Source organism: Carcharodon carcharias, chromosome 7 (assembly GCF_017639515.1).
Source record: "Carcharodon carcharias isolate sCarCar2 chromosome 7, sCarCar2.pri, whole genome shotgun sequence".
In the NCBI taxonomy this organism is placed as follows: domain Eukaryota; kingdom Metazoa; phylum Chordata; class Chondrichthyes; order Lamniformes; family Lamnidae; genus Carcharodon; species Carcharodon carcharias.
Window position 1 is genome coordinate 1,037,966 of NC_054473.1, and position 18,867 is coordinate 1,056,832.

General features: G+C 43.2%; 1 protein-coding gene across 3 annotated transcripts in view; it reads right to left on the minus strand.

Moving 5' to 3' along the window:
• LOC121280169 (glutamine-rich protein 1-like) overlaps positions 1-18,867 on the minus strand; it is a 64,099-nt gene that overhangs the window by 36,731 nt on the left and 8,501 nt on the right. For 2 of the 3 annotated variants that reach the window (XM_041191884.1, XM_041191883.1), the window contains exons 2-3: positions 10,748-11,059; positions 3,292-4,248 (exon numbers count right to left, since the gene is read on the minus strand). In XM_041191884.1, the coding sequence (XP_041047818.1) occupies positions 3,292-4,248; positions 10,748-11,038 (1,248 nt within the window). In that variant the 5' untranslated portion in view covers positions 11,039-11,059. Of the gene's footprint in view, positions 1-3,291; positions 4,249-10,747; positions 11,060-16,000; positions 16,053-18,867 lie in introns of all 3 variants that reach the window. The other variant, XM_041191882.1, reaches the window with a different exon arrangement.

Below are 18,867 nucleotides of genomic sequence, written 5' to 3' on the forward strand. Positions count from 1 at the left end.
TCAGGTTCAGAACAGGATGCTAGCCCAGGACAGTTTAAGCAGTGAATTTACAACTATGTAATAGTTTTGATATATTTTAGGATTGTGTTTATGTGGTTATCAGCCAGATGATGATAACCAGAGGGTTTTGAGTAATTAATGAATGAATATTCAGTGTAATCAATGGATCACCTACAATAGATCAGGCAGGAATAAGAGATCAAGTTCCTTATACATGAGCGTATTCTGAAAAAGCAATTTGCAAATTTTTAAAACTATATAACATGCATCTAGCTATTTCCTACTCCTTCGAAAAGTTTTATAAGAATTCATAGTAAGCTATAAAACTTAGAAATTTAGATAGCACATTGTGCAGGGGTACATTAAAGGAACTGGGGGAAAATAAAGAGGAAGTGATTAAATGGACACGAAGCTTGTGGTTAAAGCCTTGGGTTGTTGGAGGGAAGGCCAAGGGAGTTGAGACTTCCAATGTTTTGAGGTCTTGGTAAAGAGTAAGAGGAAACAAAATGAGTTTGAGGGAGAGGGCAGAAGATATAGAACGTCACAGAATCACACATACATGGAGTTCAGTAGGTACAAGATCGAGAGATATGGGAATAGCACAAATTGCAGGAACATCAGCAAACTGAGACAAGATCATGCAGATTTATTGAAATGACACGAATAAGATAAAGACAATGGTCCGTAAATCAGATATTTAAACAGAGAAGATAATAAGATCATCACAGAATTGTTACAACACAGAAGATGACCATTTGGCCCATCCTGTCTGTACTAGCTTCCCAAATTATATACTGGTACAATATAGGAAGCCATTCAGTCCATTGTTCCTGTGTCAGCTCTTTCAGTAGTTATCCAATTAGTTTCCCTCCTCTGCAATGTTTCCTTTTTAAGTATTTGTCCAATTTTGCTTTTGAATTTTGAAAGTTATGACTGAATATGCTTCCAGCGGTACATTCATGAGGCACGTTCCAGATCGCAGCTCACTGCGTAAAAAGAATTATTTGCCTTCTGGTTCTTTTGCCAACTATCTTAAATCGGTTCTCTGCTTACTGATTCCTACTGCCAGTGGAAATAAGTTTCTCCATAGCTCCATAACAAAATCTCTCAATTTGGAATATCTATTAAATCAGGGTGCGAGAGGATAATTGCTGTTACTGGACTAATAATCCAGAGGCATAAGTTCAAATCCCACCACAGAAGCTGGGGAATTTAAGTTCAATTAATTAAATCTGGAATAAAAACTAGGCTCAGTAGTAGTGACCAGATTGTCATAAAAACCCATCAGGTTCACTAATGTCCTTTAGGGAAGGAAATCTGCTATTCCTACCTGGTCTGGCCTACATGTGACTCCAGACCCACAGCAATGTGGTTGACTCTTAAAATGCCCTCTGAAATGAGGGGCTCTGAAAAGCCTCTCAGTTGTAATTAAGATGGCAGCTCACCACTGTCATCTCAAGAGCAATTGGGCAATAAGCAACACCCGCATTCCCAGAATCAATAAAAACAACAACTTCTACTGTTCTAAAAATAATAATTTTAGTTTCTTCAATCTCTCCACATAACCAGAGTAACTTATCCCCGGTACCATTCTGGTAAATTTCCTCTGCTCCTTTTTAAAGACCTTGACATCCCTCCTAAATTGTGGTGACCAGAACTCTCAATACTCCAGCCAAGGTTAACCAGTGATTTCTAAAGGTTTAGCATAGCTTCCTTTCTTTTGACTTGATCCTTCTAATAAAGCCAAGGATCCCATAGGCTTTAACAGCTTTAATTTGTCTTGCCCACTTCAACGATTTGTGTAGATCCACCAACAGATCTCTGCTTCTCCACTTCCTCCAAAATTGGATCACTTCGTTTATATGCGTCTCCTCATTCTTACCAAAGATTTTGTTCCAAATTTACTGCATTAAATTCCACCTGCAGCATGTCTGCCCATTTCACCAGTTTGTGTTCTCCTGTAGTCTGTTACTACACTCCTCACTGTTTAGAACATTTCCAAGCTTTCTGACAGCCGCAAACTGAAATTATGTCCTGCACATCGAGATCAGAAAAGTGCAGTGGCCCTAATATCGATCCCTAGGGACCACCGTTGTACACCTCCTTGCTGTTTGGACATACGTTCACTAATACTCTGCTTTTGGCTCCTTAGTTAATTTCATATCTCTGCTACCACTGCCCCCTTTAATCACACCGATTTGAATTTTGATAAATTACATTACGGACTTGTTAGCAAACAGCTTTTGAAAGTCTATATACACAGCACCAACAATACGACCTGCACCAACCCTCCATCATTGAAGAACAAAATCAAGCTTGTCAGGCACTTTTTCAACAAATCTGTAATGACTGACATTGATCAACATATGTTCTCCAAGTGATAATTTTGTCTCTGATTTAACCCCTCAAAACAGTTCCTCATCACTGGTTAGGCTGGTCTTTAGCTTCTGTATTTATCCTTTCTCTTTCTGAACAGAGATGTAACATTTGCAATCCTCTAGTCATCTAAAGCACACAAATCCCATGAGGATTGTAAGACTGTAACCATGCCTCTTCTTTTTCAACTCTTACTTCCCTCAGCAACCTTGAATGCATCCTATCTGGACATATTGACTTGTCTGCTTTGAGCGCTGCCACCCTTTTAAGTCCCCCCTTTATTTTAATCGTATCCAATTTCTCCACCTCCTTTGTTGAAACATTGGAAGCATTCTCTTTAGTGAAGTCAGGTGCAAAGTACTCGTTTAGTACCTCAGCCACACCAGCTGCCTCTATAGTTCATGTTGGCACTTTTCGTCGTCATACAGTCAACAGTGAGCCAGTTTCAGACCCACCACTCAAAACTTGATTTAAGTTAAAAATACACAATTCATGAAGGGCTGTGAAAATAAGTCATTAAAGAAACTCTTGTTGGATTACAGCTCCTTGACCTTATGTAGCATCAAGCATCTCAGCAAGGTAGCCATTCTTTAACTACAAGCTGAGAAAGGGATTGTTGGCATGGGTCTGGACCCAGGGAACGGGTCACAGCTGATCTTTCCTTTGCCCAACATTCACATATGAGTAGTTTAAAATGGGTGTTACTTGTTAGTAATCAGCCAGAAGCAGAGCTGATTTTATTTCCCCTATGCTCTTTAATCCAGGAGGCACCTAATTGCAGATCCTGGCCCGGCTAGCTCAGCACAGCCCAGGCCCAGATTGGAATCTAGGACTGTCTTGAGCAAAGTGATGACATAAGGCTATCAGATTACAACTGCTCTGTGCTTTTTCCAAAATTTACAGCCCAACTCTTACCTGTAGCTGTTGTGGCTGATGCTGCTGCTGGGGATCCCAGAGCTGCACTGATTGCGTTTGTGTCTGGTACGGTCCTCCCACTGCTTGTACTGCCACTGGAATATGGATGTTGCCGTTCATGAACTGTGCTGGAAAGATGGTATTGGCCAGCGTATGAACCACCTCTTCGTGAGAATTCTTCATCACAGATCCAGAGGTCACCAATTTATCCTTATCGTCCTCCAACTTCACAGCTGCTACAGCAGTAGGTGAACCTACTTGCACAACGTTGTAGGCCTCCTGAGGGATGGTTACATGTGTGGCAGTCTGTTGTTGCATATCAGTACGAGGTTGTGTGGAATACACAGGGATGGCCCACGTCTCCCCACTAGGGCTGGTGATTGTACCAGCTGCTGTTGTATAGAGGTGAGCACTGTCCACTGTCAAAAGGTCAGGTCTTAGAGACACATAGCCTTGTTGCTGCCCTTGTGGAATAGCCAGCACTGTGGCTACAGGCTGCCCAGTAATTGTGTATGAAACAGTGATTGGCATGTCAACCTTGCGTTTCTTGACTGGTTGGAGTACATTTGAAGTACTGGACCTCCGTTCCCCTTCACGGGGAGACCCTTGTTGTTGAGTGGGAGAGAGGGTGCTCACTGTTTGAATCTGAATCTGCTGAGTTTGGCCAGAGACAAGCTGAGCTTGGATCTGTTGCTGCTGAATGTGTTCATCAGAGATTTCTGACGTTTGCATTTGCTGGGAAGGCTGAATGTGTTGCACAGAGATCTGAGTGGCCTGAAGCTGCTGAGCTGTGGTAGGACTATGCATGGCCTGAATCTGCTGTGAAGACTGTTGCTGCTGGGCAGTAACTGGCTGTGACTGCACCTGTACCTGAATCTGATCAGGTGATGGATGGAGCTGGGGAGACAGCTGCTGAGTGGAGACGTGCTGTGGCGATTGCTGCACCTGAACCTGAACCTGGAAGAAACATGACAAGCACATACATTTTAAAAAAAGGGTTCAGAATAATATCCTTTTAACATCCTAGCCCAATATCTGTAGCCATTTAAAAACATGAAATGGATGAGGGTGGAGGTGTAATAGTTTTAAGTTAATGCACAGTAAAACTTTATTTAAATGCGGATTCTGCAATAACCTTGAGCGATCTTGAAAACTTTTGTTTAATGATTGGCTTTTTTGGGCAAGTTCCACCATTTTAATTTTAAAAATTGGCTTGTATAATCAAACAAGTTTATGCATTGCATGAAATGTTACAGGAAAGTAAAACAATATAATCCTAACCAAACCTAACATAGCCTAGTTGAACTGACTAGACAAGAAGCGTTACCATAACGCTTGATGCCAACTGCTTTGATTGTCCAGGAAGAAAGTGTCAAATGCACAATGTAGGTTACTCAGAAAATGACAAATCAATTGCATTCTTTCACTCTCTCATCTGCCAAAATTCCTGAATGATCATTTGACATGTGAAAGGTTATGCTGAATGTTAGCAGCCTGTGATGGAGTACATAGTAGCCAAGTCTAAACCTGCTCTCATCCATAGGCTACAGAAGTGCACTTGCAGCAAACATGCTGGAATGACGGGCAGAGAAAGGGGAGCTCCATCAAGCCTTGTGTGATTGCTAGGTCATTGTGACTAAACATTTCCTATTCTTCCAGTCATTTAAACTCCTGAAGGAGAAAACAAACCAAACCCCATGGCTATTAAGCAGAAAAAAAAGCATCTGGAAAATTCCTCTCCAAATCTGTCAGAGGATTGAAACTTGTCTACGAGACCACATAAGCCGAATGTGATCTGTGAAACCACGTACCTCCAATGATGCAATTCGTCCTAGCAACCTCATGAAGGCATGTCAGAGGGCCATTCTCTGGGATAGAAGCAGCCTAACAATTAATCTATTCTCACTTTTTCTTAAAGCACATGTTTCTCCCAAATCTATTAAAAGACCCATCATCTAGGTTCTTCATTATTTGATAAAATCACATTGACGCTAGGTCTATACAGAGTAAACAGATCTAGCTCCTTAAACCCGAGGAATTAAGATGCTTTAAATTCACATCTGAACCCTTCTCCAACTCTTTACCATCACCCACCAGTTGAGGGGACCAAAACTAGCTGCACTGCTCCAGATGTGGTATAAGCAGCAGCCTCTTTAATGCACTGAAATATTCAATTAATACAACCCACCACCATTAGCTTCAGTTTCTTAGCATAGGCCCTGAACCTTAAGATGATATGTACACAATATTGCAATCCGTTTCTCAACCTCTATCAGTATTGTTGCCTTTTTGTGTATTGTGTTGATCCTATCAACATGCATGGCACCAGGTATATCTAGGTTAAATGCCATTTGTCAAAGTGTGGCCCCTTCCTCAGCAAAACTAAATTTATTAGATTGCACTCCTCTACAAATTTACTGAACATACTCCCATTATCAATGACATGGTCATTCATGAGAACAGCAAGTTCCTTCATCATTGCTAGGTCAAAATCTTGGAACTCTAACAGTACTGTGTGACTACCTACGCCATACAGACTGCAGCAGTTCAAGGCAGCAGAGCTCACCATTGTCCCCTCAAGGACAATGACTTGTTGGCCTTGCCAGCAAAGTTCACATCCCATGAACAAATTGTCACAGTAGAAGGGCCAATGCGGAGAAGTGAAAGGTGATACATTTTGGACATGGACAGGCAATATAAAATAAGGGGTGAAATTCTGAAGTGGGTGTAGGAGCGGAGGGAACTGAGTGTATATGTGCATAGATTTTTGAAGGTGGCAGGACAAGTGGACAGAGCAGTTAATAAGGCATATAGTATCCTGGGCTTTATTAATAGAGGCATAGAGCACAAGAGCAGGGAGGTTATGGTGAGCTTATATAAAACACTAATTAGGCCTCAGATGGAGTAGTGTACACAGTTCTGGGCACCACACTTTAGGAAAGGTGTAAATGCATTGGAGAGAGTGAAGAGTTTACAAGAATGGTTCCAGGGATGAGAAACTTCAGCTATGAAGCTAAGGCTGAGGAGGAAGCTAAGAAGAGATTTGATAGAAGCATTCATAATCATTATACAGCTGGATAGAGTAGATAGGGAGAAACTGTTCCCACTCATAAAAGGATCAAGAATGAGAGGGCACAGATTTAAAGTGATTTGCAAAAGAAGCAAATGTGATGTGAGAAAAAACATTTTCACACAGCGAGTGGTTCAAGTCTGGAACACACGGCCTGGAAGTGTGATGGAGGTAGGTTCAATCAAGGCATTCAAGAGGACATTGGATGATTATTTAAATAGAAACAATGTGCAAGGCAGGAGACTGGCACGAAGTCACGATGGTCCTTTGGAGAGTCGGTGCGGACACAATGGGTCAAATGGCCTCCGTCTGCACAATAAAAATTCTGTGATTCTGAGAACAAATCCCTAGGAGATAGCATCAGTCTCTCCAGGGTGAACCATACCTTTTCTGGTTGCAGAACTGGAGCCAACTCTTAATCCAGCGTATCAAATTCCCAAAGAGGTCACTGGATTACAATCACAGGAAAAAGCCTGGGTTCATTTTCCTAGCCCATGGCAGAGACCAAATTGTAAGCCCAGTGTTTAAACACAGGCTAGTTAGTACTTTCTGGTGTTTACACCTGCAACAACCTCACTGAACCACATCATTTGGGTAAGACCACACAATCCCCAACCATGTATTACTCTAAATATTGGAGATATGCTCAGCTCCAAGGAAACATCACCATTATTGCTTTCCATTGATATTTAATATTTGTGAACCTTCAGTCTCAAACCCAAGCTCATTTCACATACAAGATATTCTCCCATCAATGGCTGGGAAACAGAAAAGCATTACTCTTGACATACTGATCGCATCCCATGAATGAAACAAAACTGCACTTCGCTGGCAAGGCCAGCATTTATTGCCCATATCTAATTGCTCTTGAGAAGGTGGTCGTGAGCTGCCTCTTGAACTGCTGTAGTCCATGTGGTGTAGGTACACCCACAGTGCTGTTAGGGAGGGAGTTCCAGGATTTTGACCCAGCGACAGTGAAGGAATGGAGTCATAAAGATCTACAACACAGAAAACGGCCCTTCGAGTCTGCACCAGTCAATCAAGTCCCTAACTATTCTAATCCCATATTCCAGCACTAGGCCCATAGCCTTGTATGCCCTGGCATCACAAGTGCACATCCAAATACTTCTTAAATGTTATGAGGGTTTCTGCATCTACCACCCTTTCAGGCAGTGACTTCCAGATTCCCACCACCCTCTGGGTGAAAAAATTCTTCCTCACATCCCCTCTAAACCTCCTGCCCCTTAACTTAAATCTATGCCCCCTGGTTATTGATCCCTCCAACAAGGGTAAAAGTTCCTTCCTGTCTATCCTATCTATGCCCCTCAATTTTATACACCTCAATCATGTCACCCTCAATCTCCTCTGCTCCAGGGAAAATAACCCCAGTCTATCCAATTCCCCTCATAACTAAAACTCTGCAGCCAAAGGTAACATCCTGGCAAATCTCCTCTGCACTCTCTCTAGTGCAATCACATCCTTCCTACAAAGTAGCTTCCAGAACTGCACGTAATACTCTAGCTGTGGCTTAACCGGCATTTTATACAGTTCCAGCATAACCTCCCTACTCTTATGTTCAATGCCTCGGCTAATAAAGGCAAGTATCCCATATGCCTTCTTAACCACCTTATCTACCTGTCCCACTACCTTAAGGGACCAGTGGATATGCACACCAAGGTCCCTCTGATCCTCAGTATTTCCCAGGGTCCTACCATTCATCATGTATTCCCATGCCTTGTTTGTCCTGCCCCAGTGCATCACCTCATATTTATCTGGATTAAATTCCATTTGCCACTGATCAGCACATCTGACCAGCCCCATCTACATCCTCCTGTAATCTAAGGCTATCCTTCTCACTATTTACCACCTCACCAATTTTCGTGTCTTCCGCGAACTTACTGGAATAGCAATATAGCTCCAAATCAGGGTGGTGAGTAACTTGGAGGGGAACTTGCAAATGGTGGGGTTCCCATCTACCTGCTGCCCTTGTCCTTCAGGTGGCAGTGGCCACAGGTTTGGAAGGTGCTGTCGTAGGAGCATTGGTGAGTTTCTGCAGTGCCTTTTGCAGATGGTACACACTACTGCCACTGTGTGCTGGTGGTGGGGGCAGTGAATGTTTAAGGTCATGGAATGGGTACTGATCAAGCAGGCTGCTTTCTCAAGTGTTGTTCAGTGCACTCATCCAGGCAAGTGGAGAGTATTCCATCACACTCCTGACTTGTGTGGTGTAAATGAAGGAGAGATTTAGGTAAGTCAGGAGGCAAGTTATTCACTGAATACTTCCCAGCCTTTGTCATGCTGGTCATGATTAGATGCAGTTAAATATTTTAGCAGTTTTATATTTTACAATAAAAGTCAGGCATTTGAAAGGCTGGCCACTGGGATTAGATGAAACAAATAAATAGTCAATTGTCTGCAATCATATTCTTCCAGAAACAAAATATTTTTCACTCACATTTGTCCCAACCCATCAGTCTACCCTCAAGTCTGTAGTAGTGTCACTGACTGTTTAATCAAGCGGCACCTGCTCATCAAAGCTCAGTTTGGGTCCTGCCAAGACTAGCTCATTCATACATGGAAAAAGAGCAGAATTTCAAAAAGGTATAGACTGTCCTCAACATCAAGGCAGCATTTTACAAAGTGGGGCATCAAGGAGTCCAATCAATGGGAATCGGGGGCAAACTCTCGACTGGCTGGAGTTACACTTAGTACAAATGGAAGATTGCTGTGGTTATTGGAGGTCAATTACCGCAACTCTAAAACATTATTGTAGGAGTTGCTCAGGCTAATGTCCAAGGCTCAAAGAGCTTCAGCTACTTTGTCAATAATCTTCTGTTCAACATAAGGACTGAAGTGGGGATGTTTGCTGATGATTGTAGTGTTCAGTTCCACTCGTAGATCCTCAGATAATGAAGCAAGACCTGGGCAACATCAAGGCCTGAGCTGATATGTGGCAAACAATATTCTCGCCACACAACTGCTGGGAAATGACCACATCCCCATGGCCTTCACCAAAATCCCCCATCAACATCTTGGTCACCATTAGTCAGAAACATAACTGGACTAATTAGATGAACACTGTGGCTACAGCAGCAAGTCTGAGGCTGGCTATTTTGTGGGAAGTAACTTACCTGCTGACTTCTCAATGCCTTTTCAACCATTTTCAAGGCACAAGTCAGGAGAGTGGTGGAATACTCTCCATTTGTCTGGAATGTTGTTGGAGCTGCATTCATCAAGAAGCTTGACAGAGGTCAAAGCAGGCTGTTCGATTTGCACCCATGCACTGAGGCTACATTGTGTACCGTCTACAAAATCACTAAGGCACCTTTGACAGCACCTTCCAAACCTGTGATTTCTACCACCTAGAAGAACAAGGGCAGCAGGCACAAGGGAAAACCATCTTCAAGTTCCCCTCCAAATCAAACACCATCTTGCTTGGAACTAGATTGTTGTTCCTTCAGCATCAATGGATCAAAATCCTGGAGCTCCCTGTCTAACAGCACTGAGTATGTACAATCCATGGACTGTGGTGTGATGAGCAATAAATGCTGGCCTTGTGAGCAACATCCACATCCCATGAATGAATAAAGGAATAAAAAAACTAACCTCCCTTCTTGGCTCCCATTGTACCCAATATTGTAAATGGTTCCACTCCTCAGGTACTGTCATTCTCATATTCAAAACTTCCATCAATCCCCTTTTCAGTAACCTACTCTTGGCCCCTTGCCCTCGCCTCCCCATCTCCTACTTTCATTCCCTCTCAACAGTTCTTGAAGGTATTGTCTTCACCCAAATCCACAATGGCCTTTTGAACAACTCTGTCACCATCTCTCAATATCAAGCACTAAATCAAAGTCCTAACCAAAGTCACAATTAACATCCTCCTCCATTGTGACCATGCTGCACTACCCCTCCTCAACTTTCCCACAGCCTTTGACACTGTTATCCACGCCATCCTTCTCCAATGCCTTTCCTCTATTGTCCAGTTGAATGGGAATGTCTTTGCTTGGTTCTACTCTTACTTATCCACTCACAGGCAGCAAATCTCCAGCAACAATTTTGGTTCTCATTCCCAGACTTATTTCTGAAGACCTCCCACACCACCACCAAACTGTAACTAGATCTATTCTTGGACACTCCCACTTCCTCATTTACACACTGTCACTTGGCAGCATCTGCAGATACTGGAATAGCTTCATATTTGCCGACCATAAGACAGGCACACATTCTAACCTGGCCTGCAGCGGACATTTTATAGCTATTAATTTTTAAATTCACCCAATCTCCCACTACGAAATCCCAAATAGAATTCTCATAAAATTCTGCATGTGCCACTTTAGGATATTATACAATCTCTGCAGTTACAGATCTACATTGAGTTCATACCTGGATTTGCTGTGCCTGTTGCTGGATCTGGTGCTCCTGCTGTTGTACAGTTGATGTTACAGGACATGCAAGTTCAAGCAGGGAGCCAGCTACCTCAGTGCTGTCTGTGTAGATGCAGTTTCCGCCTTGTTGGTAAACAGTCATGGTGGCCTGCTGGAATTCTTGTAAGGCTTCAGGTCCTTTTGCAGCTAGTGACTCCAGAAATTCTTTCATTCGGTGCTGGGGGATAGTACGTGCTTTCAATCGAATGTATTCCTCAAATGACATAGTGTTATCCAATGAGTTATTCATGGTTACAGTTTCCCTGGATTCCTAGACAAAGGTTTAGAAAAAGAATATTTGGATAGTTGTCAACTCTAACTTTTCTTAAACCACACCTCTGCTAGGAAAGCAGGAAGGTGGTCTGCTTCTAGTGCTGACTAATCAGAACTATAAAAGCATGATGAGCACAGATTTGGCTAAGATTGACACATTCATGGCTTTTTCCCTCAATAAATTTTGCCACAAAAGCTAAACTTTTCAATTGTAAAGAAATAAACACAAAAAATGTGAACATTATGACTAGAACTTGCGTATACTGTGTCTTCGATACAAGAAACCATGGTCTTAGGCTCCAATTTCCCCTGGAGCCAGCAACTGTATTGTACTCCATGACTGCTGCTGCACTCACTCAACTCATCTCAGATCAGAATTACCTGGAAAAACTCAGCAAGTCTGGCAGCATCGGTGGAGAAGAAAAGAGTTGACGTTTTGAGTCCTCATGACCCTTCCACCGTTCTGTCAAAGGGTCATGAGGACTCGAAACATCAACTCTTTTCTTCTCCACCGATGCTGCCAGACCTGCTGAGTTTTTCCAGGTAATTCTGTTTTTGTTTTGAATTTCCAGCATCCGCAGTTTTTTTGTTTTTATCTCAGATCAGTGCCTGTAGTCTCCCTCCTCACCACGATTTAATAATGTGCCTCGTTCTAGGATACGAGGAAGCATGGTTAACGAGCATCATTCCAGTCCTCGCAGATGAATGAACATCTTTTTATTAGAAATCAGCTGTGGGGTTACTGAATTAGCTAATTCTCAAGTCTCTTTATAGCTGTAACTTTCATTCCTGGTAACAACCTAGGGAATTTCTGAAGCACCTTTACACTGTTTTTGGAAGTGGCAGTGAAGACTAATAGTATAATGGGGGTGGGGGAGGAGCGGCGTGGGCATTTGTCTGCAGAGGCTCTTTCACATAGAGGGACATTCAAGGTTTTAGAATTCTTTGAAGAGGTAATAAAAAGGTTGACGCTAAGGTGAGACAGAGTGTGCCCGCAGTAAACTGGGCAATTCAGGTAAAAGACAGAAGATCAGAGAGAGATGGATTTAAAGTGACACAGAACCTGTTTCTACCCCCTAAAGAGCAAAACCTTGACTTGCAAAAAAGCAGTCATAGAGGACTAAATAGATAAGAGACTACTTAAAACTGAGAGGAAAAGCATACAAAAATGCAGAAAAAGAAAGCATTTTATCGAACACACATTCAACTCACATCGAATAAGTCTTTTAAAAAATATTCAAGAGCCAACTAACGCTGAATGAAGGTGGATGGACAGGTTGATATGTAATGAGAGATCAGGTGACGCTACGGCCACATCAGGGAACAGGAGTCCATGTCCAAATGCAGCAAGACCCGGACAATATCCAGGATTGGACTGACAAGTAACATTCGTGCCACACAAGTGTCAGGCAATGGCCACCTCCAATAAGACAGAATCTAACCATTGCCCCTTGACAGTCAATTACATTACCATCACTGAATCCCCCACTATCAACATCCTGGGGATTACCATTGACCTGAAACTGAACTGGACTAGCCATATAAATACTGTGGCTACAAGAACAGGTCAGAGGCTAGGAATCCTGTGGCGAATAACTCACCAGCTGACTCCCCAAAGCCTGTCCACCATCTACAAGGCACAAGTCAGGAGTGTGATGGAATACTCCCCACTCACCTGGATGAGTGCAGCTCCCACAACACTCAAGAAGCTTGACACCATCCAGGACAAAGCAGCCCACTTAATTGACACCTCATCCACAAACATTCACCCCCTCCACCACCGACACACAGTAGCAGCATTGTGTACCATCTACAGGTGATGGCGTAGTGGTATTGTCGCTGGACTAGTAATCCAGAGACCCAGGGTAATGCTCTGGGGACCCGGGTTAGAATCCCACCATGGCAGGTGGTGGAATTTGAATTCAATAGAAATCTGGAATTAAAAGTCTAATGAAGAAACCATTGTCGACTGTTGTAAAAAAACCCATGTGGCTCACTAATGTCCTTTAGGGAAGGAAATCTGCCGTCCTTACCTGGTCTACATGTGACACCAGGCCCACAGCAATGTGGTTGACTCTTAAATACCCTCTGAAATGACCTCGCAAGTCACTCAAGTTTTAACAAACCGCTACAAAGTCACAAAAAAAGGAATAAAACCTGATGGACCGTTCAGCATTGACCTAGGCACCGGAAACAACAAAGGCAATCTCAGCCCTGTCAACATTGCAAAGTCCTCCTTACTAACATCTGGGAGCTAGTGCCAAAATTTGGAGAGCTGTCTCAGAGACTAGCCATCCTCATGGAATCATGTCTCACAGATAATGTCCCAGACACCACCATCACCATCCCTGCGTATGTCCTGTCACACCGGCAGGACAGGCCCAGCAGAGGTGGAGGCACAGTGGTTTACAGTCAGGACGGAGTTGCCCTGGGAGTCCACAACATCGGCTCCAGGCCCCATGAAGTCTCATGGCATCAGGTCAAACATGGGCAAGGAAACCTCCTGATTATCATGTACTGCCCTCCCTCAGCTGACAAATCAACACTCCTCCATGTTGAACACCACTTAGAAGAAGCACTGAGGGTGGCAAGTACCCAGAATGTACTCTGGATGGGGGACTTCAAATGTCCATCACCAAAAGTGGCTAGGTAGCACCACTACTGACCGAGCTGGCCGAGTCCTAAAGGACATAGCTGCTAGACTGGGTCTGCGGCAGGTGGTGAGGGAACCAACAAAAGGGATAAACATACTTGACCTCATCCTCACCAATTTGCCTGCTGCAGATACATCTGTCAATGACAGTATCAGTAGGAGTGACCACCACACAGTCAGTGTTGAGACGAAGTCCTGTCTTCACATGGAGGATGCACTCCATCATGTTGTGTGGCACTACCACCATGCTAAATGGGGTAAATTTCAACAGATGTAGCAACTCAAGGCTGGACATCCATGAGGTGCTGTGGACCATTAGCAGCAGCAAAATTGTACTCGAACACAATCTGTAACCTCATGGCCCGGCATATCCCCCACTGTACCATTATCATCAAGCCAGGAGCAGCATCAGGTATACCTAAAAATGAGGTGTCAACCTGGTGAAGCTATAACACAGGACTACTTGCATGTCAAACAGGATAAGCAGCAAGTGATAGACAGAGCTACGCGATCCCACTACCAATGGATCCAATCTAAGCTCTGCAGTCCTGCCACATCCAGTGGTGAATGGTGGTGAACAATTAAACAACTCACTGGAGGAGGAGGCTCCACAAATATCCCCATCCTCAATGGTGGAGGAGCCCAGCACATCAGTGCAAAAGATAAGGCTGAAACATTCGCAACAATTTTCAGCCAGAAGTGCCGAGTGGATGATCCATCTCAGCCTCCTCTGGAGGTCCCCAGCATCACAGATGCCAGTCTTCAGCCAATTCGATTCACTCCACATGATATCAAGAAACAGCTGGAGGCACTGGATACTGCAAAGGATATGGGCCCTGACAATATTCCGGCAATTGTACTGAAGACTTGTGTTCCAGAACTTGCCGTGCCCCTAGCCAAGCTGTTCCAGTACAGCTACAACACTGGCATCTGCCCAGCTATGTGGAAAATTGCCCAGGTATGTCCTGTACACAAAAATCAGGACAAATCCAACCCAGCCACTTACTGCTCCATCAATCTACTCTCCATCAGTAAAGTAATGGAAGGTGTCATCAACAGTGCTATCAGGAGGCACTTACTCAGCAATAACCAGCTCACTGATGCCCAGTTTGGGTTCCGCCAGGGCCACTCAGCTCCTGACCTCATTACAGCCTTGGTTCAAACATGGATAAAAGAGCTGAACTCCCGAGGCGAGGTGAGAGTGACTGCCCCTGACACCGAGGCAGCACGTGACAGAGTGTGGCACCAAGGAGCCCTAGTAAAACTGGAGTCAATGGGAATCAGGGGGAAAACTCTCAATTGGTTGAATTCATACCTAGCCCAAAGGAAGATGGTTGTGGTTGTTGCAGGCCAGTCATCTCACCAACCATCTTCAACTGCTTCATCAATGACCTTCCTTCCATCATAAGGTCAGAAGTGGGGATGTTCGCTGATGATTGTACAATGTTCAGCACCATTCGTGACTCCTCAGACACTGAAGCAGTCCATGTCCAAATGCAGCAAGACCTGGACAATATCCAGGCTTGGGCACTGTGGGTGTACCTCCACCACATGGACTGCAACGGTTCAAGGCAGCAGCTCACCACCATCTTCTCAAGGGCAATTAGGGATGGGTAATAAATGCTGGCCCAGACAGCGATGCCCACATCCCATGAATGAATGAATAAAAATAGCAGAAAACAAAATCTGATAGGACAGTGATGGTGTGAGGGAATAAATAATAATTACAATTGTACCAGGAGAACCTGAAAATCAGAGGAGACATGGTTATTGTAAACGCGGCACAAGTTGGACAAGATGAGTTGAATGAGACGATGGGTTAGGATCCCCTCCCAGAGAAGTTGAGCAAAGGTGTTCAATGTTTTAATGGTTAAAAGCCTGGAAAAAATAAACTGCTGGAGGTGAGCTGGCAGCAAGGTGGAATTAATAGCCTGCAAATACAATGTGTGGATTCACAAACTGAATGCCACCTTAAAAAGTCTCCAGCAAGAAATCACTTTTATTAAAAAGAGGGAAAGATTCAATACTCTGCAGTATTTTATTGGAACCGACCATGCAGCAATCAATTTTGCTAGCTGTGGCAGGAGTGATGTGGCATTTCTAGTGAGTGATGATGCACAGTGTGGGTACAGAGTAGAATGGCTTTGATTGTGCATCTGCCTCTCAGTGGGACTGAATTACCAGCTGACATGTGTGAGAGCAGACAGTTCCCTCCATCCATCTACACTGGGACATGAACATTAGACACGCTCCTAAATAGTGCTCATGGAAGTTAAATGCTCTCACCTGACACACAACTCTGGTCATTGCCTTTTTGGAGCATTCCTCTCACTCTTCCCTACGTTACAAAAAACACTGCATTTCAACATTATATACAAGCAGTCCACTCCACTCATTTATAATAAAAACCTGCAGTCAGTAAGGACAATATTCAGACTTAGGTTAATAAGTGGCAAATAACATTTGTGCCACACAAATGCCAGACAATGACCATCTCATACAAGAGAGTCTAACCACCTGTAGCTGGTTAATAACCTGGAACTCCCACCCTAACCGCACTGTGGGTGTACCTACATCACATTAACTGCAGGGGTTCAAGGCAGCAGAGCCCATGAACGGATAAGTAAAAAAAACAACTGCCAGTCGTACCTATTTCAAGCACACGAAACCAGTGGCATAAACATAAGTGGTAATAAAAAAGGAGCATTTGAAAAGCCAGGAGGTTAGTTCTGTAGGCGTAATGTTAGGTCTGTATAACTACACAAAATGTTATCTTTTTGCAGAACACACAGCTACAATGCATAACCAGAGGGCATCAATATAAGATCGTCACCAAGAAATCCAATAGCAACTTCCTCAGAGGAGGGGAGTGTTTGTGGGAGGTGTTTGGTGTTCTAGGCAATGTTTATCTTTTTTCAACATCACAAAACAGATTATCTGGTTATCAGATTACTGTTTGAGAGAGCTTGTTATGGGCAAATTAGCTGCTGTGTTTCCTATTTACAACAGTGCTTTGATCTTGCAGTGCTGTTTTTGATTTGTAAATCCCTTTGCACCTCTAGGCCGTTTAGACTATTATCCAAGGTGAGGCTACATTTTCCCTCCCACCAAATGCATCTCTTCACACTTATCTGTATTACAATTCATTTGCCGATTACACACCCATTCTGCAAGCTTGCTAACGTTGTATTTTATCTCCGTCTTCCTCATCATTAACTATACCCTCCAATTTGGTGTTGTCTGAATATTCTGGCATAGTACAATTCCTGACTTCAAATCATTTATGCAAATAGCACCTACCCCTGTGGAATACCTTCCCCAGCTATCTTAGACCCTCAGATAAAAGCAAAATACTGTGGATGCTGGAAATCGGAAACAAAAACAAAAATAGCTGGGAAAAATTCAGGTCTAACAGCATCTGCAGAGAGGAATACAGCTAAAGTTTCGAGTCTGTATGACTCTTCATCATCAGGACTCAAAACATTAACTGTGTTCCTCTCTCCAGATGCTGTCAGACCTGCTGAGTTTTTCCAGCTATTTTTGTTTTTGTACCTTAAACCCTTCTCTCATTTCACAGCCATCTTTCTATCCATTCTGCTACTTGTCCCCTGACATGCTCAGACTGCATGTCAAGGGTTTATTATGTACCTTATTGAGAGCCTTTATATAAATTTCAGACAGCGTGGTACTTTCTGAAGTATAGACACTGTTATAATGTAGCAGCCAAAGGTGCTATATAAATGAAGTGCAAGGGCAAGGTATGTAACAGCATTCTTATCTTCTCAAGATACAAACACATTTTCTCTTCTCTACATCCACTCCGCAGACAAGAAAACTCAATGTATTTCCTCTGCAAAAAAAAGTCATTCAGGCTCAAAACATTAACTGTTTCTCTCTCCACAGATGCTGCCAGACCTGCTGAGAGTTTCCCCAGTATTTTCTGTTTTTACTGCAGATTTCCAGCATCCGCAGCATTTTGCTTTCATATCAATGTATTTCCTCGCTTATCTTACAAAAAAACCTACAAAAATAAAGCCGGCTGGACCACCTGACTTTGACCTGGGCACACTAACGGCACAGCCAGCCCAGTCGATGCCTTGAAGTCCTTCTCACTAACTTGTGGGCAAACGTGGGAGTGCTGTGCCACAAAATAGTCAAGCATCAGGTTGACAGTTATGAAAAAGGATGTGCATTTATATAACGCTTTTCACAATCAGTAATCGTGTCAAAAGTACTTTACAGCCAATTACGTACTTTTGAAGTGTAGTTATTGTGATGTAGGAAAGGCAGTATCCAAACTTGTGCACAGTAAACTCCCACAAACAGCAATGTGATAATGGCCAGATTTAGTTGAGATGTTGATTGACGCATAAATCCCAGGAGGTAGTGCTACATTGTCAGAGGTGCTGTCTTTCAGATAAAACATTAAACTAAGGCCCCATCTGCCTGCTTGTGTGGATGTTAAAGATCTAATGGCATCATAAGTTTAGATGAGTAATGAAGAACAAGGAGGTAACAAGATGGTGGCATCATGGTAATGTCACTGGTCTAGTAATCTAGAGGCCCAGTTTAATACCCTGGGGACATGGGTTCAAATCCCATCGTGGCAGCTGGTGGAATTTAAATTCAGTTAATAAATTAGGAATTGAAAACTAGTAACTTAGTAATGGTGATTATGAAACTATCATTGTCATAAAAAACCCATCTGGTTCAACAAATGCTTTTAGGGAAGGAAACCTGCCATCCTTACCTGGTTTAGCCTACATGTGACTCCAGACCCACAGCAATATGATAGACTCTGAAATGGCCTAACAAGCCACTAGGTTGGAGGAGCAAATAGGGGCTGGCACAAATAGGTGATTTTAATCTACATATAGACAGCGCAAATCAGATTGGTAAAGGGAGTCTGGAAGATGAGGTTATAGTGTGTTTTCAGGACAAATTCTTAGAGCAGCACATGCAAAAGCCAACCAGGGCTGGCCATTCTAGATCTGGCAACGTTCAATGAGACAGGATTAATTAATGACCTTATAGTGAAAGTGCCCCTTGGTTGCAGTAGTCATAACATGATTGAATTTCACTTTCAGTTCAAGGGAGAGAGCAGTGGATTGAGCAGCAATTGAGGGGATGAAGGCAAAAGCTGGCTAAAATGA